The sequence below is a fragment of the Nematostella vectensis genome, chromosome 5 (genome assembly GCF_932526225.1).
Source record: "Nematostella vectensis chromosome 5, jaNemVect1.1, whole genome shotgun sequence".
Lineage (NCBI taxonomy): Eukaryota > Metazoa > Cnidaria > Anthozoa > Actiniaria > Edwardsiidae > Nematostella > Nematostella vectensis.
The window spans coordinates 1540057-1556932 of record NC_064038.1 but is presented as its reverse complement, the minus strand read 5'-3'; the positions used below and the strand labels follow the sequence as shown (position 1 = coordinate 1556932).

The 16876-nt window shown below is 39.2% G+C and overlaps 3 protein-coding genes across 6 annotated transcripts; 2 read left to right on the top strand and 1 right to left on the bottom strand.

Moving 5' to 3' along the window:
* The first annotated feature begins 25 nt into the window (after positions 1–25).
* Positions 26–2703, top strand: LOC5504338 (formin-like protein 20). Its single transcript, XM_001625201.3, has 6 exons — positions 26–160; positions 264–373; positions 558–638; positions 702–841; positions 1192–2057; positions 2573–2703. Exons 1-6 carry the CDS (start codon positions 59–61, stop codon positions 2627–2629), a joined length of 1356 nt encoding a protein of 451 aa, XP_001625251.3. The 5' UTR covers positions 26–58; the 3' UTR covers positions 2630–2703.
* LOC5504336 (metaxin-1) lies at positions 2644–16719 on the bottom strand. Of its 3 annotated transcripts, none has more exons than XM_048727798.1 (10): positions 16661–16719; positions 7226–7345; positions 6971–7040; positions 6105–6181; positions 5852–5944; positions 5562–5744; positions 5043–5119; positions 4622–4782; positions 3364–3618; positions 2644–3147 (listed from the first exon to the last, which is right to left on the bottom strand). In XM_048727798.1, exons 2-9 carry the CDS (start codon positions 7304–7306, stop codon positions 3383–3385), a joined length of 978 nt encoding a protein of 325 aa, XP_048583755.1. In that variant the 5' UTR covers positions 7307–7345; positions 16661–16719; the 3' UTR covers positions 2644–3147; positions 3364–3382. The 3 variants fall into 3 exon arrangements, with proteins under 3 accessions (XP_048583755.1, XP_048583754.1, XP_048583753.1); XM_048727797.1 differs by having other exon boundaries at positions 2644–3154; positions 3371–3618; XM_048727796.1 differs by lacking the exon at positions 2644–3147 and having other exon boundaries at positions 3296–3618; positions 16661–16679.
* LOC5504341 (cyclin-dependent kinase 7) lies at positions 7481–15570 on the top strand. 2 transcript variants are annotated; one of them, XM_048727795.1, is made up of 12 exons: positions 7481–7615; positions 7677–7736; positions 10030–10063; positions 10461–10528; positions 10619–10687; positions 10852–10962; positions 11944–12062; positions 12332–12431; positions 12636–12722; positions 13865–14014; positions 14811–14958; positions 15193–15570. In XM_048727795.1, exons 1-12 carry the CDS (start codon positions 7553–7555, stop codon positions 15222–15224), a joined length of 1041 nt encoding a protein of 346 aa, XP_048583752.1. In that variant the 5' UTR covers positions 7481–7552; the 3' UTR covers positions 15225–15570. The 2 variants fall into 2 exon arrangements, with proteins under 2 accessions (XP_048583752.1, XP_048583751.1); XM_048727794.1 differs by lacking the exons at positions 13865–14014; positions 14811–14958; positions 15193–15570 and adding an exon at positions 13158–13550 and having other exon boundaries at positions 12636–12767.
* Positions 16720–16876: the final 157 nt, after the last annotated feature.

Here is a 16876-nt window from a genome sequence, read left to right as displayed (position 1 = left end):
GACTTGCTTGGTCTACCTGTGTCACTTGTGAAAGCCTGGGTCGAGTTGTATTTCAAAAATGTCGGACGAGGAGGGAAAAGTTCCAAGGCATCATAAAAAGACGGATTTCTCGTACTCTCGGCCGAAATACCGTGAAGCCAGATGGGAAAGAGCAGTAAAGGTTGGTCAGGGATTCCTATTATTCTTCTTATCACGCCAATATAAGTATAGAGTTGATAAAATCAGTAACAATGTAAGAGTACGCAAAAATTGTTTTGTTGTAGGTGTACACAGTCAACTTGGAGTCTAAATTTCTGCTTGTCCAAGGTGTACCAACTGTTGGTGCCACCAAAGAGCTGCTGGAAATGTTTGCATTGTATGGTCCAATACAAGAGTATGTATGGAGCACTTATTTTCTGCTACCAACATGATCGGGGTTGGTCACGTTTACACGACATATTGGGGCGTGGGAGGGGTGGTCAGTTTTAGGGTTTCTGGAATAACTCCAATATAAAAACCTAATTTGCACAAGGAAAACACTGAATGTATTTACAGAATGTTATTATATTTTATTCCAGGTATCAACTTTTAAAGGATTATCCAAAAGAGAAGTTTACTGAAGTTTACTGGATAAAGTTTGAAAAAATCAATTCTGCAAGGTACTATTCACTTTGTGGCATTTTGTGATTTCTTGTGCAGTATTTAAGAAGTATTTTTAATAGGTATGCCAAACGCAAAACAGACAACAGGTCATTCTTTGGAGGGATTCTCCATGTTTCCTATGCCCCAGAGTACGAGACTGAAGAAGACACTAGAGAGAAGTTGCAGGAGAGGCGCAGGATTATTGCAAAGAAGGCGAGAGGTAGAGTTTACTATTGTCTTGGGGGGGGGGGGGATGAAATCATGAATCATAGGGGAAGTGAAATTATGGATTATGATTCAAACCTTGTAATTTGTTTAATAATGGTATCTAGTCTAAATAACATTTTAAAGTGTTGTTTTGGCTTGTCCTTCCTGATTAGACCTGTTTGTTATAAATATTTTGATAAGCCATTTTAAAAATCAACTGTGTGATTTGTGAAATTGGTCTATGATTCTTGATTACTATGCTCCCTTCACTATACTATGCTCCCCTGTATGTCATAATAATGCAATTCAAAATGTTAGAGGAAAAGCAATGTCCCTCTAATTAATGTTTTTATCTCTTTCTAGAACGTTATGGAAACCAAACAAAAGAACCAGACCAACAACAAGCAGCTGATCCAATAAAAACTCAAGCCAGAGCAACTGCATCTGTTGGGACAACACAAACCCTAGCTGTGACAACATGCTCTACCTCATTAGAGCTAGCTTCTCTGCCAACTTCTGCTTCTACACCCATCCCTCAAATACCACCTCCTCCTACCTACTTACACCCTAGCCAGTACCCACCAAGCCCACCTCCATGGGAGCTCCCTAGAGTCCCATCAGCAAATGCTACACTACCACCACATCTTCAATATGGACCTCCTCCCCCTACTTCCCCTGGCTTGTGCAATCAGCGGTACAATCTACACCAAAGATCGCAACCTGTTCATTCCATGGAACCATTTCCTGACCAGCCCCCAGGACCACCCCCTGGTCCTCCACCATTACCAGATTTTAGGACTTTGCAAGGGAAATTTCCTGGACAAAGGTTTGCTCAGTCAGGCCAATCCAATGCACATGGACCATGGCATGCAAGACATCAACAAATTCCAGATATGCCTCAAAAGCATAATTTCCAGGGCTCATCTAAAAAAAGCACATTTAGGCAATCACAAATGACAGATGGCGGCAAAAATTCTCCACATGAAATTTCTCATAAGCCCCCAGGAACGTCTCCTGTTCTAGCGCCACCTCCTGCTCTACAGATCCCATACCAGCATTCTCAACAATCTTCTGGACTTTTCCAGAGCACAAAAACACACCACCCATCAATGGCACCACATCTAGGGCCAGAAGTTTCAAGTCAAACAATGAGTAGGCCTGGTTGTACAGGCGCTGATGACAAACTGTTAGACCAGACTGCACTATCAATTGAACACAAGCTTCAACAGGTAGACTGGCAATTCCATGAGACAGTAAATACATTGTACCCTCCTAAAATATATTCATGACTAAAAAGACAACAGGTTGAAGTGGTGTGTCTAAAGCTTTTGTGAGAATAGAGTAGTTTTGTTTGACTTTCAAGCATAAGCCCTAATCCTGCCACTTCAAACTTGCGTTAATTAATTTTCCTGTATTGTAGAAAGTAGGGAAAAAAACACTAACATTTTAATCATTTAAAGTAAAACTTGCCCAGGGATTGGACTTCTTAACTTTGGAGGGGGGGGGGGTTGTTGTTGTTGGAGTGAAGAGTATTTTGTTTCCTTTGGTACAGGAAATTTGTTAAATCCCCAAATGTGATTGTTTAGCCCAGTTTTGCATTCAATGAACAAAAACATGTTTAAACCTCAAATAGCATTAAATTATGCCCAACAGATTACAAGTGCACCCCCTATAGGATGCACAAAGTATGTCTAAGAAATTAGTGACATATGATAAGGTGTTAATTTTCATTCTTTTTATCCAGGAAAGAGGATCAACAGAAGCCATCCCAGTGAAGAAAAAACAGAGAAAACGAATCTAAGGAATCGGACACAGTAGTTACACAACATTTTATTTTAAACAGTAATACAGATAATAAATTTGCATCAGGGGAAACAGTGGTACTGTGCTTTAGATCTGGGTTGCAGAAATTCACATTGAACCACCATTACACTCTCAATTAGCAAGTGATGGTTGATGGTTGTTAGTACAAAGTATTTCAAGGCCATAAAATAAGAGGCATTACTGGTTTCAGGGTTTTTATCTTGCTTGGGGTACTGTTCCACAAAAGTTCCACAAAAGGTATTTTTTTCACATTATGTCTGAATTCTTAAGTAAGCTTAAATTGAAAGATCTGAGAAGACTTTTAATCTTACAATTGAGAAATATTCATTGCTCCTTTTAAACTGGAGCAAGCAAATGTTGCTGCTGGAATACATTCATTTAGACCTTACCAATAACCTAGCTGCTGACTTATCCATTGTCTCTTTTATCCTGGTACTAGCCAAATGTGAATTAACTTATAACCTTGCTGCTAGAATACATTTAATGACACCTAACCAATAACCTAGCTGCTGACTTATTCAACGTCTCTCTTGTCCTGGTACAGTACTAGCCAATGTGATTTATATTATTACCTTGCTCTAGGATACAGTCAAAGATCTAACCAATAACCTAGCTGCTGACTTATTCATCATCTCTCTTGTCCTGGTACAGTACAAGCCAATCTGATTTAACTTATAACCTTGCTCTAGGATACAGTCAATGAGATCTAACCAATAACCTAGCTGCTGACTTATTCATCATCTCTCTCATCCTGGTACTGGAATGACATGACATCTGGCAGTAGCTCATCATCCCCAGTCTCCTGCTTCTCGTCTTTTTTATACTCAATTTGGACCAGGCCACTAAGTACAGCATATGTTACCATGGCGACTACTGCTATGCCCACTGATAGCCACATCTTGCGCTTCTGGTAAGGATCCTCATCCAGGGAGGGATGGGTGGGGGAGGGTTTGTACTGCTGGGGGTCTATGGTGATAGGGAAGTCAGAATAAAGGATTATAAGGACTGAAACTTGGATTTCTTGAAATTTTGATATGCAAATTACATCTGTTAAAAATACAAATCTCAATGTTTTTTGGGGAGATGTAGGTCTCAAATGAAGTTAACCAGCGAAATTTCACCCAATGGTGAAAGGCAGAGGCACTACAGAGTAATGCTTTGCCATTTGAACCACAGGGGCCGGTTCCTGAAAGGCCGATTAACTTAACCCTCGATCAGCGCCTAATCCCGGGTTAAAATTCGCTAATCGTAGGTTAGCTAACCGACGGATAACTCACCGTTCCCGAAAGCCAAGTAATCCCCCGAATTACTAACCCTGGATTAAACGAGTGAAAAACTGGTTTGAGGAGTAAAATTCACACAGGGTACCCAGTATATCAACAGAAAGCAACTTAAATTTACCTTTGGTGATTTTATTTTAGCAGAAAAGCCCCAAAACACCTCTACATCACCTGTGATTACCTCCATTTCATGGCCAAAAAATTGTCATTTGCAGGATTCGAGTTGGTGCGTGACACTAGCCAGACAGATTCATTTCAAGTATAAATTTCATGTAACTTTCTGTCTGTCCCAGCACAATTTTCAAGTCAGCATCGCAACGAAGGTCACATAATAAAGCGAAATGTTAGGATATTTGATCCCTACATTGTTTTGTGTAACGTCTTTTTTGTCGACAACTTTATTTTATGAGGCTTTAGTTCTACTACAAAGTTTGGGAGGCCTGTGTTACCCCAACTAAACAGTGGGTTAGCGAGTTAACCCACCTCGCGAGCAGGGTTAGATTTTACCTCCAAACTGACCCAGAGTTAGCGCTAACCAGCGTTTCGGGAACGGAACTAATCTGGGGGTAAAATTTTAATCGTGGGTTAGGGTTAATTTAACCCTGGGTTAGCGCAAATCGGCTTTTCAGGAACCGGCCCCAGAAGATCAACCCTGGTGGAGCTCAGAAAGATGATAGCAGATACCATACCTTCAGGATCTGGAGGGAAGTATCTTTGAAGGATTCGGCCACAAAAGTTGTACAAATTATCATAGCCCTTGAGGTAGTTAGCAAGCTTGTTGTTTGGTAAAGAAGGTGCTCGCCAGATCAGTGCAAGGTGAGCAAACACCACTGCATCAAGTGTAGTGGGGCTATGGAAGGACAGTAAGGTGCTTATCAAATGTATCTGAACCTATCCTACAATATAGTTTATATGTATTTTATACACAACACATATGGGACTCGCATACAAAGGGCAGTCCCTTCTTATATTACAAAAATTTGACCTTGGTATTAATCGTTGGTCCCAACTAGTTCTGTAAGTTATGTGTGTTCAACTGTTCAAAACCTTCTAAGGAATCAATAATAAACTACAAACATTAGAATAGGAAGTCATATAAAAAGATAATACCTTTCTCCAAAGAAAAAATCTTTGTCGCCAAGTAAGACTGATAAATGGGTCAAACATTCAATGGCTTCTTTGAAAAGCTGAAATCAGTAAAACGCAAAAAGCCCTTTCAAATCATTCCTGAAAACAGCTCACAGCACTGTCATAATTTGGTATTGAAACAATAGCCACCAATTGTTACACATCAATGACAGGTATCAGGGAGACTTTCCTCAGGCTTTTTCTTTGAGTGAAATGGCAGCATTGGCTAGGGAGGGGAGATACAGGTCTTATCTAATCTTCTATTTTGGGCAGTGCCATAGCAGGCCTCAAAATATTGGGGGCACAATGCAGGATCATTCAGAAAATATTGGGGCACAACCACGCCCCTACTGGTAATTTCCTTATATTTTTTTAATGTGGGGGGGGGGGGGCATGTGCCTCCAGTGGCCCACCCCCTGCTATGGCCCTGTTCCACCAGTCTCCATTATTGCATCATATTTTATCTTCAAATATGGTTAAACCACCAACTACAGCACTGACCATGTTTTCCAGTTCCCCATTTGCTTCTTCCTCTTCAGGATCTAGTTTGTGTCCAATTCTCAACTTCTTCTGGTTGGCTATCCGCCCAGGCACAAAGAAGTTGAGTGGGAGAGGTAGCTTTCTTGCATACATGGGTCTTGTAAACTCAACATAATTTTTGCTGTCCACCCATAAAGTGTAGTGCTGAATATATAGGGAGCGTCATCAGTGGATCAACGTCATTAAATAAATAGTTTTTGATTATTATAATACTAATATCAACACACAGTTAACATAAATACTGAAGTTACCATAGCAGGCAGCAGTTTGTCTTCAATAAGAGCAATAAATGCCAAGGTGTCAGCCCCTTGCTTTGCAGTCAGTTGGTAGTCAGCATTGAAGTTCTGTTGTATAAAGTCAAACAAGCAACTTTGGTAAAATAATAACATTAAATCATCAATTAAGCTAATTTGGGAGAGGCATTTATTTTGGGAGGCGCTTGCTTGGGAGGCATTTATTCAAGCATTTACAGTAGTTGCATTGTGCACATTGAGATAAGCCTACCTTTTGTCTTAAGTGGTCCATTATTTTGTAAGGTGAAGTCAACATTTCTTCTCCAGATTTCATAACTGGGAATTCCCCTATGTAAAATAATAATCTTATATTATCAACTTAATTTTTTTTTCTTTTCTCCTACAGACAGTAAAATTACTATAACATTAACTCTATTCCAGAGGACAATTAGTGGGGTGATCTAACCCACCCTGGAGCCTTCACCCAAACAACCAACGCTTCGAGCAAAATGTCTTCCAGCAAAAAAAACATCTGCATAACACCGCACTATACATGCCCTGCTTCCTTACAACTACTATCCATGAATGACAACAACACATAACACCCCCCTATACATGCCCTGCTAACTTACAACTACTATCCATGAATGACAACAACACATAACACCGCACTATACATGCCCTGCTTCCTTACAACTACTATCCATGAATGACAACAACACATAACACCCCCCTATACATGCCCTGCTTCCTTACAACTACTATCCATGAATGACAACAACACATAACACCCCCCTATACATGCCCTGCTTCCTTACAACTACTATCCATGAATGACAACAACACATAACACCCCCCTATACATGCCCTGCTAACTTACAACTACTATCCATGAATGACAACAACACATAACACCGCACTATACATGCCCTGCTTCCTTACAACTACTATCCATGAATGACAACAAATAAAATTATCATTATCAAATGTCTTTGCTTTAAATTTAATTCAGATATTTGCAGTGCAGTACCATATTATTCCATTTAAGTACTCGCGACGATATACTTAGTTGGGAAGATACAGTATATATGTAACTTTCAATACTTAACGTAAGGTAAATTTAATACTTCAACTCACATGTTGGAGATTTCCAGAATTTGTTGGAGCGGTTAACTTTTAAGGGACATCCAGCAAATTTAGCGTAAGACTGAAAGACAACGACCAAAACTTTAATACACCAAGTATAACGGCAGGTACAAATCTTCTTTAAAAGGAGTTTCGTTCAAATTCGCAATATCAGTCCATTTTCCTAAAAAAAAAAAAAACGTTTAAGAGCTTTGCGCTTCCAAAAGTTCTTTTTAAACATATGATCAGCTCTGCAATTTATCTTACCAACACAGCAAGACACGGGATATCAACAGATGGCAACCCGAAATCTCCCGGCCAGCTAAACAACTCCAACACGTCCGCCATCTTTTTGATGACCAGGAAAAGCAGCACAGGCTACCCACGCTATAATTTGAAAATCATTAATCGATTAGAATGTACCCAATTTTTAGTAGATGAAACCCTTGTTGATTTTTTTTTCTAATTCCCGATAAGTTATGTTTCCATGTTTCTTCATTTTTACAGAAAATGCATTATTTTAGTGATTATTACATGTGTGGGTAACCTGTGTGTCGGCTCAGGCTCTCAGCGGTTGAACTCATAACATTCAAGATGGCGGCAAAAGTCGAACGGTCGAAACGATACAAGAAAATCGACTTCTTGGGAGAAGGACAGGTAACGATACAGTGGGAAAGGTTTGTCGAGTGCTCCCATTAACTGTTTGAATGTTTTGCAGTTTGCCACAGTTTTCAAGGCTGAAGATCAAGAAACGGGAAATATTGTTGCAGTAAAAAAAGTGAGTAAAGCTTATCAGGGAGTTGTGAGAGTACGCTGCGGCCTTGGACTGGTCGTGACTTCAGATCCTGAGGAAGAAAAACAACCCCCAGTTAGCTACATAGTTATCAGAAGCTATGATTTTTTTATAAACGTGATTTTTTACTTACTTTGTATACTTTGTTTGGTGGTTTTCTGACGCGTTAACTATTAGCCTGAGTATCAGGCGATTTTATTTTTCAAAAGTTGGAAAGGAAAAATAAAAGTACGACTGACACAAATACTAGACGCGATGCCTGCGCGGAGGGTACAAAATACAGGTCGGGTGATTTTACTTTTTTTTTTTTTTTGCTTCCTCTATTTCATTCAATTTCTACGGCTCACGTGACACTCAGATTCTCTTTTATAACTAAGCATAAGCAATCCCGTGACTTTCCTGCACATCGACCAAACTTGTTTAAATTAATGTATAATGTCAGATGGGCAAGTGAAAAAAATATGTATAGGTGGTTACGTCACAGATCACGTGACCGTGGGAAAACTACAAATACCTTGCCAGTGATTTGCTGCTCATCAACCAAACATAAATTAAATAAACTCCAAAATGTGGTGACTATATCTGTTAGATAAATGGTTCACTTTATTGTATATAGTTTTTTCAATAAGTCCAATGGACAGCAGCTTTGGATCTAGACATTTTTGAAGGGGAGGAAGGGGGGTGGGGGGTGCACCGGTATGTTAAACATGTAGCGGAGGAAAATTCGTGGGTTTACGTTCATATACAATTTTTACTGAGATATTTATACTGTTATACATTACTTGACCCACGTTTGCTTGATGTGCAGCAAATCGCTGGCAAGATATTCATATTATTCCCAAGTTCAGGTACTAATTGCTTAGTAATAAACGAGTATTAAAGTTTTAACACATCACTTGAGCCATAGAAATTGAATGAAATAGAGAAAGCAAAAAAAAACTGTAAAATCACCCGACCTGCATTTTGTACTCAACCTGCATCAGACCTGCAACCTGCATTTTGTACCCTCCGATGCCTGCCGCCCCTTTTCAGGCCACTGTCAAAATACGTCGGCTGTCAATTTTCTAATGACTACGTGGTGGCACAATCAATCGAATCAAATTATAAACAACATTTATGTAAAACAAAACTACATTGGTGTTATATGCAAGGGTAAGAATTTTAGTAACGTTGAACCCGGGTGAGGGTAACTTTATGCTAAATGATATGAAACGCAAAAGATAGTAAATGGTTCAGGAGATTTACGATTTAAGTATATCAGGATATTCACATCATCAATTTACTACATGCTTTTTCGTCTAAATAGACAAACCGCTTCTTGAACACAAATGCCGTTATTTGATAACCCCACTTAAACAACAACTCCCGCGAAGTGCCGCAAACAATCCCAAGCATTCTTCATGCTCTCACAGACAAATTTCTCGAATATTCGGCGCCTGGTCTGTCTAAAAATTTGATGGTTACTACTAAAGATGTCCGTAGTATTAAGCAGCTTCTATGACATCCACAGCCTATAACAAGTAGATCTTCGCTTCGAAAAACGATACCAATGAGAAATAAACACATGCAATAGCCGGCCTGGGCAAGGCATTTGAACATCTAACCTCTAACCATCTAAACATCTAACCAAGGCTTGAGAATTGACAGGTACTGTATGACGGGAGAGTTGACAGGTACTGTATGAGAACTTGTCCCCACCATGGGAGCTTGGGGACAAATCAATAACATCAAAATGTCCTTTGCAAGAGTCATCTCATGTTTTGGTTTGAGACTCTTTCTCTTCTGTAGCAAGCAATTCCATTTACCAGCATGCGGCAAGTTGCATGGCCAAATGTGCAAAAGCGAATATGAATTATAACTAACGCCACATGAAGATAATTTACTTTCCATTCTTTTTTTTTTTTTGTAATTGTTAATTTCATAGTTATATGTTATACAAATTCGCTGAAGTGTACTGGCTTCGAAAGATACATAAACTAGGCTCTTTTCAGATCACTTGTTGTTGGTAGTTGCCTATAGCTTGCATCCCGAGGGATTGGGGCATTTGACTGCAGTTTTGTCCCGAGGGGGCTGGCGCTTTTCTCAGTTTTGTACAACCTCAAAGTCTAATCCCCCACCCTTCCCTGGGATCATGGGGGTGGGGGTTTAGTGCATTAGATAACATTGCTCTCGTCTTGGAGCACGCAGTTTGTACATTACTTTGCACATGGCATCACCACTAGGTTATTTCTACTGATTGTTACTCTTACTCACGAGGTGCTTTGTATTTTACGTTTAGATAAAATTGGGAAATAGAGCGGAAGCAAAAGATGGTACGTGTTGTCCGTCAGTACTTAGAGTATCTCCGTTGGCATTTGTCTGTCTGTCTCTGCCCTTTTGACCATTTTTCAGTCTGTCAGTCTTTTTATACTTATTTATGGGGGATCTGTCTGTCTGTCCATCAGTACTTTGTCTTCATCTGTCTGTCCCCCCGTCTGTCTGTTCATCAGTAGTTATCTCAGCACCTGTCTGTCTGTCTGTCAGTACTTATCACTGTCTGCACCTGTCCATCCGTCTGTCAGTACTAAATGTTCAGCAACTGTCTGTCTGTCTGTCTGTCTGTCTGTCTGTCTGTCTGTCTGTCTGTCAGTACTTATTCCTGTCTGTATTTTTCTGTCTGTTTGACCATCTTTCCGTCTGTCTGTCAAACCATCAGTATTTTCCTGGCAGGTATAAACAGAACTGCACTAAGAGAAATAAAACTACTCCAAGAGTTGAGCCATGAAAATGTCATAGGGGTAAGTCACATTTGTAAGATGTTACCACTGCCTTTATTTTTTGCACTCCTGTTTGCATTTTTGTAACTTTGAGTAATGTATATTTTTCAGCTACTGGATGTGTTTGGTCACAAGTCAAGTATTAGCCTTGTGTTCCCCTTCATGGAGACTGACCTAGAGGTATTGCAGTTCTCTTTTTATTTATACTTTGGTGATCAAGTAGTGGATAAAATAAGAATGATAGAATTAATGGCAGCTACATATTTTCAGACAACTTATAACTTATATATATATATATATATATATATATATATATATTTACTATGCTATATTTTTTACCTCAGGTTTTAATCAAAGACACATCTATAGTACTTAGTCCAGCTGATGTCAAGAGCTTCACAATAATGACACTCAAAGGGTTGGAATACTTGCATTCTCATTGGATACTACACAGGGTAAGGGGTGTACATAACTCAAGTATTAGTGCAAATATGTATAGTGTACACATGTACATGTATACATAGGGAATCGTCTATAGCTTTAATTTGCTATGAAGAACGCCGTAATCGGTAAAGTAGTCCATTAGTTTGTAGCCGAGAGAGCGAGGTAACAATTGATCTTCACTTGCCTTTGCAAAACTAAGACAGTGTAATGTTGGTGGCAACTAAACTATGACTGTTTTCTCTTGATTTAAAACTCATGCACCAAACAGAGCCCTTGAAAAAGAATCCTATATATCTAAGTTTAATTTGCTGTGAAGATTGCATAATCGTCATAACGTCATAATCGGTAAAGCAGTCCATTAGTTTTGTCGTACGCAAGCCGAGAAAACGAACAACGTACCAAGTTATTTTTATGCATACATGGTGTACGCTTCACTTAAAACGTCCTCGTTTCATGTGGCTTTTGTATGAAAGTATTTTCAGCATTATTTTTTAGTTCTCTCGCATTAAAAATTGAAAAAAACAATAGCCAACATTCCTGCATAACAAAGCAGAACTACTTGCACGCACTTATCGTGTAGTACACTCAGGGTTTAACACGCAAAATCTGTGTGACGTTGTTAAGTTTCTTCCAGGCTGTACTGTATATGACTAATGATGATCTAGATTTTGATGATTAGTGATTATGATAGATAATTAAAAAAAAAACAAAAGCCAACATTCCTGCATAACAAAGCAGAACTACACGCACGCACTTATCATGTAGTACACTCAGGGTTTAACACGCAAAATCTGTGCGACGCTGTTAAGTTTCTTCCAGGCTGTACTGTATATGACTAATGATGATCTAGATTTTGATGATTAGTGATTATGATAGTAGTATGGGTAGTCATGATATCAACTCTAGATAAAGTTTGGATAGTGAACGACTGATGATCACTGAATGTCTCACATCATCTCAAACTAACCCTGATGTGTTTGGCCCATGCCCAGGATATGAAGCCAAATAACCTGTTGTTAGATGACAAAGGAGTGTTGAAGATTGGTGACTTTGGTTTGGCCAGAGCATTTGGTAGCCCATCAAGAGTCTACACCCATCAAGTTGTCACTCGGTAATGCATTGTATATGTCATGTACATGTTATTCAGAAAACAAGTCAGCTCCCATATTGTTAAGGTGCATCAATTTTTTTTAGTTTGACATCATCCACTCATTAAATATTTGAGTGGTTTTTGTACAAAGATTTAGTAAATTCGGGGACACAGCTATGCCCCTACTGGTCATGTTCTTATTTCCTTGCTAGCCTGTTAAATCCCTGAGACAGAATGTTTGGAAAAACATGTTTTCAATGCACTTAGGAAAACTCTGTTTGTTACCACAGATGGTACAGACCCCCTGAGCTGCTATTTGGTGCCAGGATATATGGAACTGGTGTTGACATGTGGGCAGAAGGATGTATACTTGCCGAGCTACTATTAAGGGTAACAATGAATCACTCATTACCCAGACTTCCCTAAGCTCTGTTGCAAGCGACTTTTTCTGGCTAGGACAATAGATAACCACTGCTAATTAAGACTAAATTATTTCACAGACTTAATTTCCTTGCCAACTAGCAGACAATTTTATTAGGGAAATAACTGAGTCCCTGTCATTTTATCCATCTCACATAAAGCCATTATTTACAGGTTCCATTTCTCCCTGGTGCCACTGATCTGGATCAGCTGAGCAGAACATTTCAAACCTTGGGTACCCCTACAGAGGAGACTTGGCCTGTAAGACTGTACACACTGTTAGGCTACTTATTAACCCCTACAGAGGAGACGTGGCCTGTAAGACTGTTAGGCTACTTTTTAACCCCTACAGAGTAGACATGGCCTGTAAGACTGTACACACTGTCAGGCTACTCATTAACCCCTACAGAGGAGACATGGCCTCTAAGACTGTACACACTGTCAGGCTACTTATTAATCACTACAAAGGAGACATGGCCTCTAAGACTGTACACACTGTCAGGCTACTTATTAATCCCTACAAAGGAGACATGGCCTCTAAGACTGTACACACTGTCAGGCTACTTATTAATCCCTACAGAGGAGACATGGCCTGTAAGACTCTTCACACTGTTAGGCTACTTATTAATCCCTACAAAGGAGACATGTCCTCTAAGACTGTACACACTGTCAGGCTACTTATTAACCCCTACAAAGGAGACATGGCCTGTAAGACTGTACACACTGTTAGGCTACTTATTAACCCCTACAGAGGAGACATGGCCTGTAAGACTCTTCACACTGTTAGGCTACTTATTAATCCCTACAAAGGAGACATGGCCTCTAAGACTGTACACACTGTCAGGCTACTTATTAACCCCTACAGAGGAGACATGGCCTGTAAGACTGTACACACTGTTAGGCTACTTATTAACCCCTACAGAGGAGACATGGCCTGTAAGACTGTACATTGTTAGGCTACTTATTAACCCCTACAGAGGAGACATGGCCTGTAAGACTGTACACACTGTCAGGCTACTTATTAACCCCTACAGAGGAGACATGGCCTGTCAGACTGTACATTGTTAGGCTACTTTTTAACCCCTACAGAGGAGACTTGGCCTGTAAGACTGTTAGGCTACTTATTACTAAGCACTAAGGGTCATTGCTATCAGATATCTGAAGGTTATAAAAATAAGAAAATAAGGGATACTACAGTTGATAAGAGTCAGCTATTTATGTGGCCTTGGCCTAGGGACTTGGATAAGAGACATTATCTAGGGTAGTCTATATGGCCATTGCTTAAGAAGTAGTAGATTAGAGCCAGTATCTAGATTTACAGTGGCCTTAGCTGAAGGACACAGGCAAGAGGAAGGTTCTCTGTCGACTCGTCTTTTTATTACAATTTGTGGGTTTATTCTCAGGGAATGACATCTCTGCCAGATTATGTGGAATTCAAACCATTTCCAGGGATACCACTTAAAGACATATTTTCGGCAGCAGGTGATGACATGTTAGACCTTCTAGACAGGTTACTCGACTGTAACCCCAATGGGAGGGTCAATGCTACTCAGGTAAATGGCAGATACCCGTCTGTATATGAAAAAAAAGTTGGGTTAATAGAGAGAAACATTTAGTTGAATTGTCAAGTCACACGGAATCAATACACCAAAAACTGGAATTCGACTAAATTTTCGTCTTTAATAAGACTTTTTTAGGGCAGACTGGAACATGGTATATAGCCAAAAAGGCTTGTGAAAGACGTTTACTCATTGTTTTATCATTTGAATATGCCGTTCTCAAATAAATTAAGTTTAGGTTAATGAGAACTATGAAAAAGCATGGCGGACAGCCTATGTTGTTGAAATTCAAAACTTTGAACAGATGGCTTGGTATTTAAGACTTCTGGATAAATTACCTATCAGGAAATCAGCCAGCCATTATTGGTCAGTATCTCACTGCTGGGATAATTCTTAATTTTCATAAAGTCTGAAAAAATAGCTCAGATTTACGGTAAATTCTGATGTATTCCACAGATTGAGATACGATTTCTTGTCTATCTTAGTACGAAAATGATTGTACTTGAAGCTTCCATAATTTTAAAATCGATGTTTTAAGATTTAAATAATAAATCAGGTTATGTCAAAAAAAATGTTCAAAAAAAGTCGGTTTTGGGCGCAGTGGTTTAAATTAGATCAAAATGTTATCTATTGAAGCCAGTTAACAATTCAGAAGAGGTTTCTCCATCATACTTATTGAACACATTAGCCACTTTGAATGCGAAGATTTTATCAATCTTACCCCCCATTAATGCTTATTTAATCCATCCTGATTCACGAAATTGTATGTACCTCTCCATCGTTCTTCTAGGCACTCAACATGCCATATTTTTCAAACAAGCCAGCGCCCACGCCTCCCCATCTTCTACCACGGCCTAAGTCATCTGGAAAAGTTACCAAGAAAGAGGAGGAGAAATCCCTCAAACGAAAACTGGAGTCTGCTACAGACGGTGCCATAGGTTAGTCGAAAAGTATTAAAGCTGTTCTGAATGCTATCAAATGCAAATGAGATACTCATTTCAGAAGTCAACGAAATCTCCTTGAATCACTGGCAATAAAGACAGCACAGCTCTAACCCTAAACTGTTCAGTAATGCAATGGAAAGTTATATTTATCCTTAAATAGTTTAAGAGTTGAATTTTCAGAACAAAAACGAAACACTGGTTAGTGATCATGGCGTGTTTCCTTTTTAGCTCATGGGTTAGTGAAAAAGCTGGTCTTCTAAATGGCCGATGACTACTCGTCCTGTACATAGCTTCAATCAGAGTTATTGGTTGGGCAGCGATGGACATCAGAATACTTTATTCATTTGTGACCTTACCACGTGACCATAAATTGCCAAGTGTACATGTTGGAAAACCAATATTCTAATGACGCTCTGGCGCAGTTTGTATGGTGGTGAAGATGTTTTACAAAAAGAATTTGCTTTGATGCTTGATTTCCTAGAAAGGTCTACCGCCAAAGCTCATATGAAATATAAAGTTATTTAATAAAGCTTATGAAAATCAATAAAGAATATAAGGTTATTTAGAATATTAAAGAATATTAGTTTATTAAAGAATCTTAGTTTATTTAGTTTATTCTTTGTGTTAGTTCAACAAGGAGTTGTTAATGCTGTCTATCCATTTGACTATCTATCCAATAGACTATCTATACATTAGTCGATCTATCCATTAGACTTTCTATACATTAGACAACTACTGTATCTCCCTTTTGATAGTGTAGATGAATTTTGTTTCTTAAGGGAAGCTAGTTTTTCATCTAATCGGTACTCTTTGCAAGTCATTTGTGAGAATTGTGAAGACCAGTGGTCCAAGTATTGAGCTGTGTGTAACATGGCTGTCAACCCAACTTGGACAGAAATCTTGGAGGATCGGGTGAAATACAGTAGATATGTAAAAAAACAAAAAAAAACAAGCAATACAGAGTAAATATTAACATTCTCACAAAAATTAGGCTTGTCATGAGGTCCAAAATCACCCACCTAATTCGGGTGCGTTGATAGCTATGGACGTGTAACCCGGGGAAGCAACAAAAAGAGAGTCGGCGTTTACTTTAGGTAAAACCTGCTGCTTGCGTCTATCAATATTATTCAAATCACGATCTAAAAACTTTAGAATCACGATTTATAATGCAAATGCCTTTAAAAAAATCAACAAGGTATTTCCCCTTTAGTCCCCTTCTCGTTTCACGATCAAGGTAACTCGAACGCGGGTTCAGCTTAGCCACTGCGGTAGCTCGCAGTTTTTACGTCGCGCTTTTACGTAGGTTGCTAAGGTTTCCCGCCAGATTTTTTACCCACCCCAAACTAATCGGTTCGCATTTTTTTCGCTCTTCTATTTTTTTTTTTTTTTTTTAATAAAACGTCTCGCAGAAAAAAAAAGGAGTAACGGTTTCAGAAAAACACAAAAAACACAAGTCAGTCAGTCACAACTAGACGTCGTTGAGAACTGCCAGCAAAAGGTGCAGTCGTACAACTAAGTATAATAATTATGTTGTCAGGGGTGAACTAGGTCAAAGTGCATGCGGGAGGTCACAATACGAACGGCTGGTTGCTGGTTCACAGTAGCGTTTATCGTAAGGAAAAGCGCATTTTAGCGAGCCCGTTCTAGGAGGTAACGATCAGACGATTCTCAGAAGGCGATAGAAGGGAATACTTACTAGACCTCTTCCTTGACTAGGGATTGCCTTCAGGAAGCCAACAGAACTTACTCGATAGCCTCCGCAGCAAGCTGTCGTTATTACAAGTCTACCATATGTTTTACAGTAAACTCCTATTTATACTGATTAATTAATAATTCGGTACTAACTGGTTTGACTGCTCTAAGAGAGGTGATGCAAGAATTGCAAATAAATGTTGATCTAAAGGAACAGAAC

Excerpts from the sequence above, each read along its gene's own strand:
- LOC5504338 (XM_001625201.3), top strand. The coding sequence starts at position 59 with ATGTCGGACGAGGAGGGAAAAGTTCCAAGGCATCATAAAAAGACGGAT. Across the intron at positions 161-263 it reads GATGGGAAAGAGCAGTAAAG|GTGTACACAGTCAACTTGGA; the intron begins GTTGGTCAGGGA and ends GTTTTGTTGTAG. Across the intron at positions 2,058-2,572 it reads TTGAACACAAGCTTCAACAG|GAAAGAGGATCAACAGAAGC; the intron begins GTAGACTGGCAA and ends CTTTTTATCCAG.
- LOC5504336 (XM_048727798.1), bottom strand. The coding sequence starts at position 7,306 with ATGGCGGACGTGTTGGAGTTGTTTAGCTGGCCGGGAGATTTCGGGTTG. Across the intron at positions 7,041-7,225 it reads TCCCGTGTCTTGCTGTGTTG|TCTTACGCTAAATTTGCTGG; the intron begins GTAAGATAAATT and ends GTTGTCTTTCAG. Across the intron at positions 5,745-5,851 it reads ACAAACTGCTGCCTGCTATG|CACTACACTTTATGGGTGGA; the intron begins GTAACTTCAGTA and ends CTATATATTCAG.
- LOC5504341 (XM_048727794.1), top strand. The coding sequence starts at position 7,553 with ATGGCGGCAAAAGTCGAACGGTCGAAACGATACAAGAAAATCGACTTC. Across the intron at positions 10,529-10,618 it reads GCCATGAAAATGTCATAGGG|CTACTGGATGTGTTTGGTCA; the intron begins GTAAGTCACATT and ends TATATTTTTCAG. Across the intron at positions 10,688-10,851 it reads TCATGGAGACTGACCTAGAG|GTTTTAATCAAAGACACATC; the intron begins GTATTGCAGTTC and ends TTTTTACCTCAG.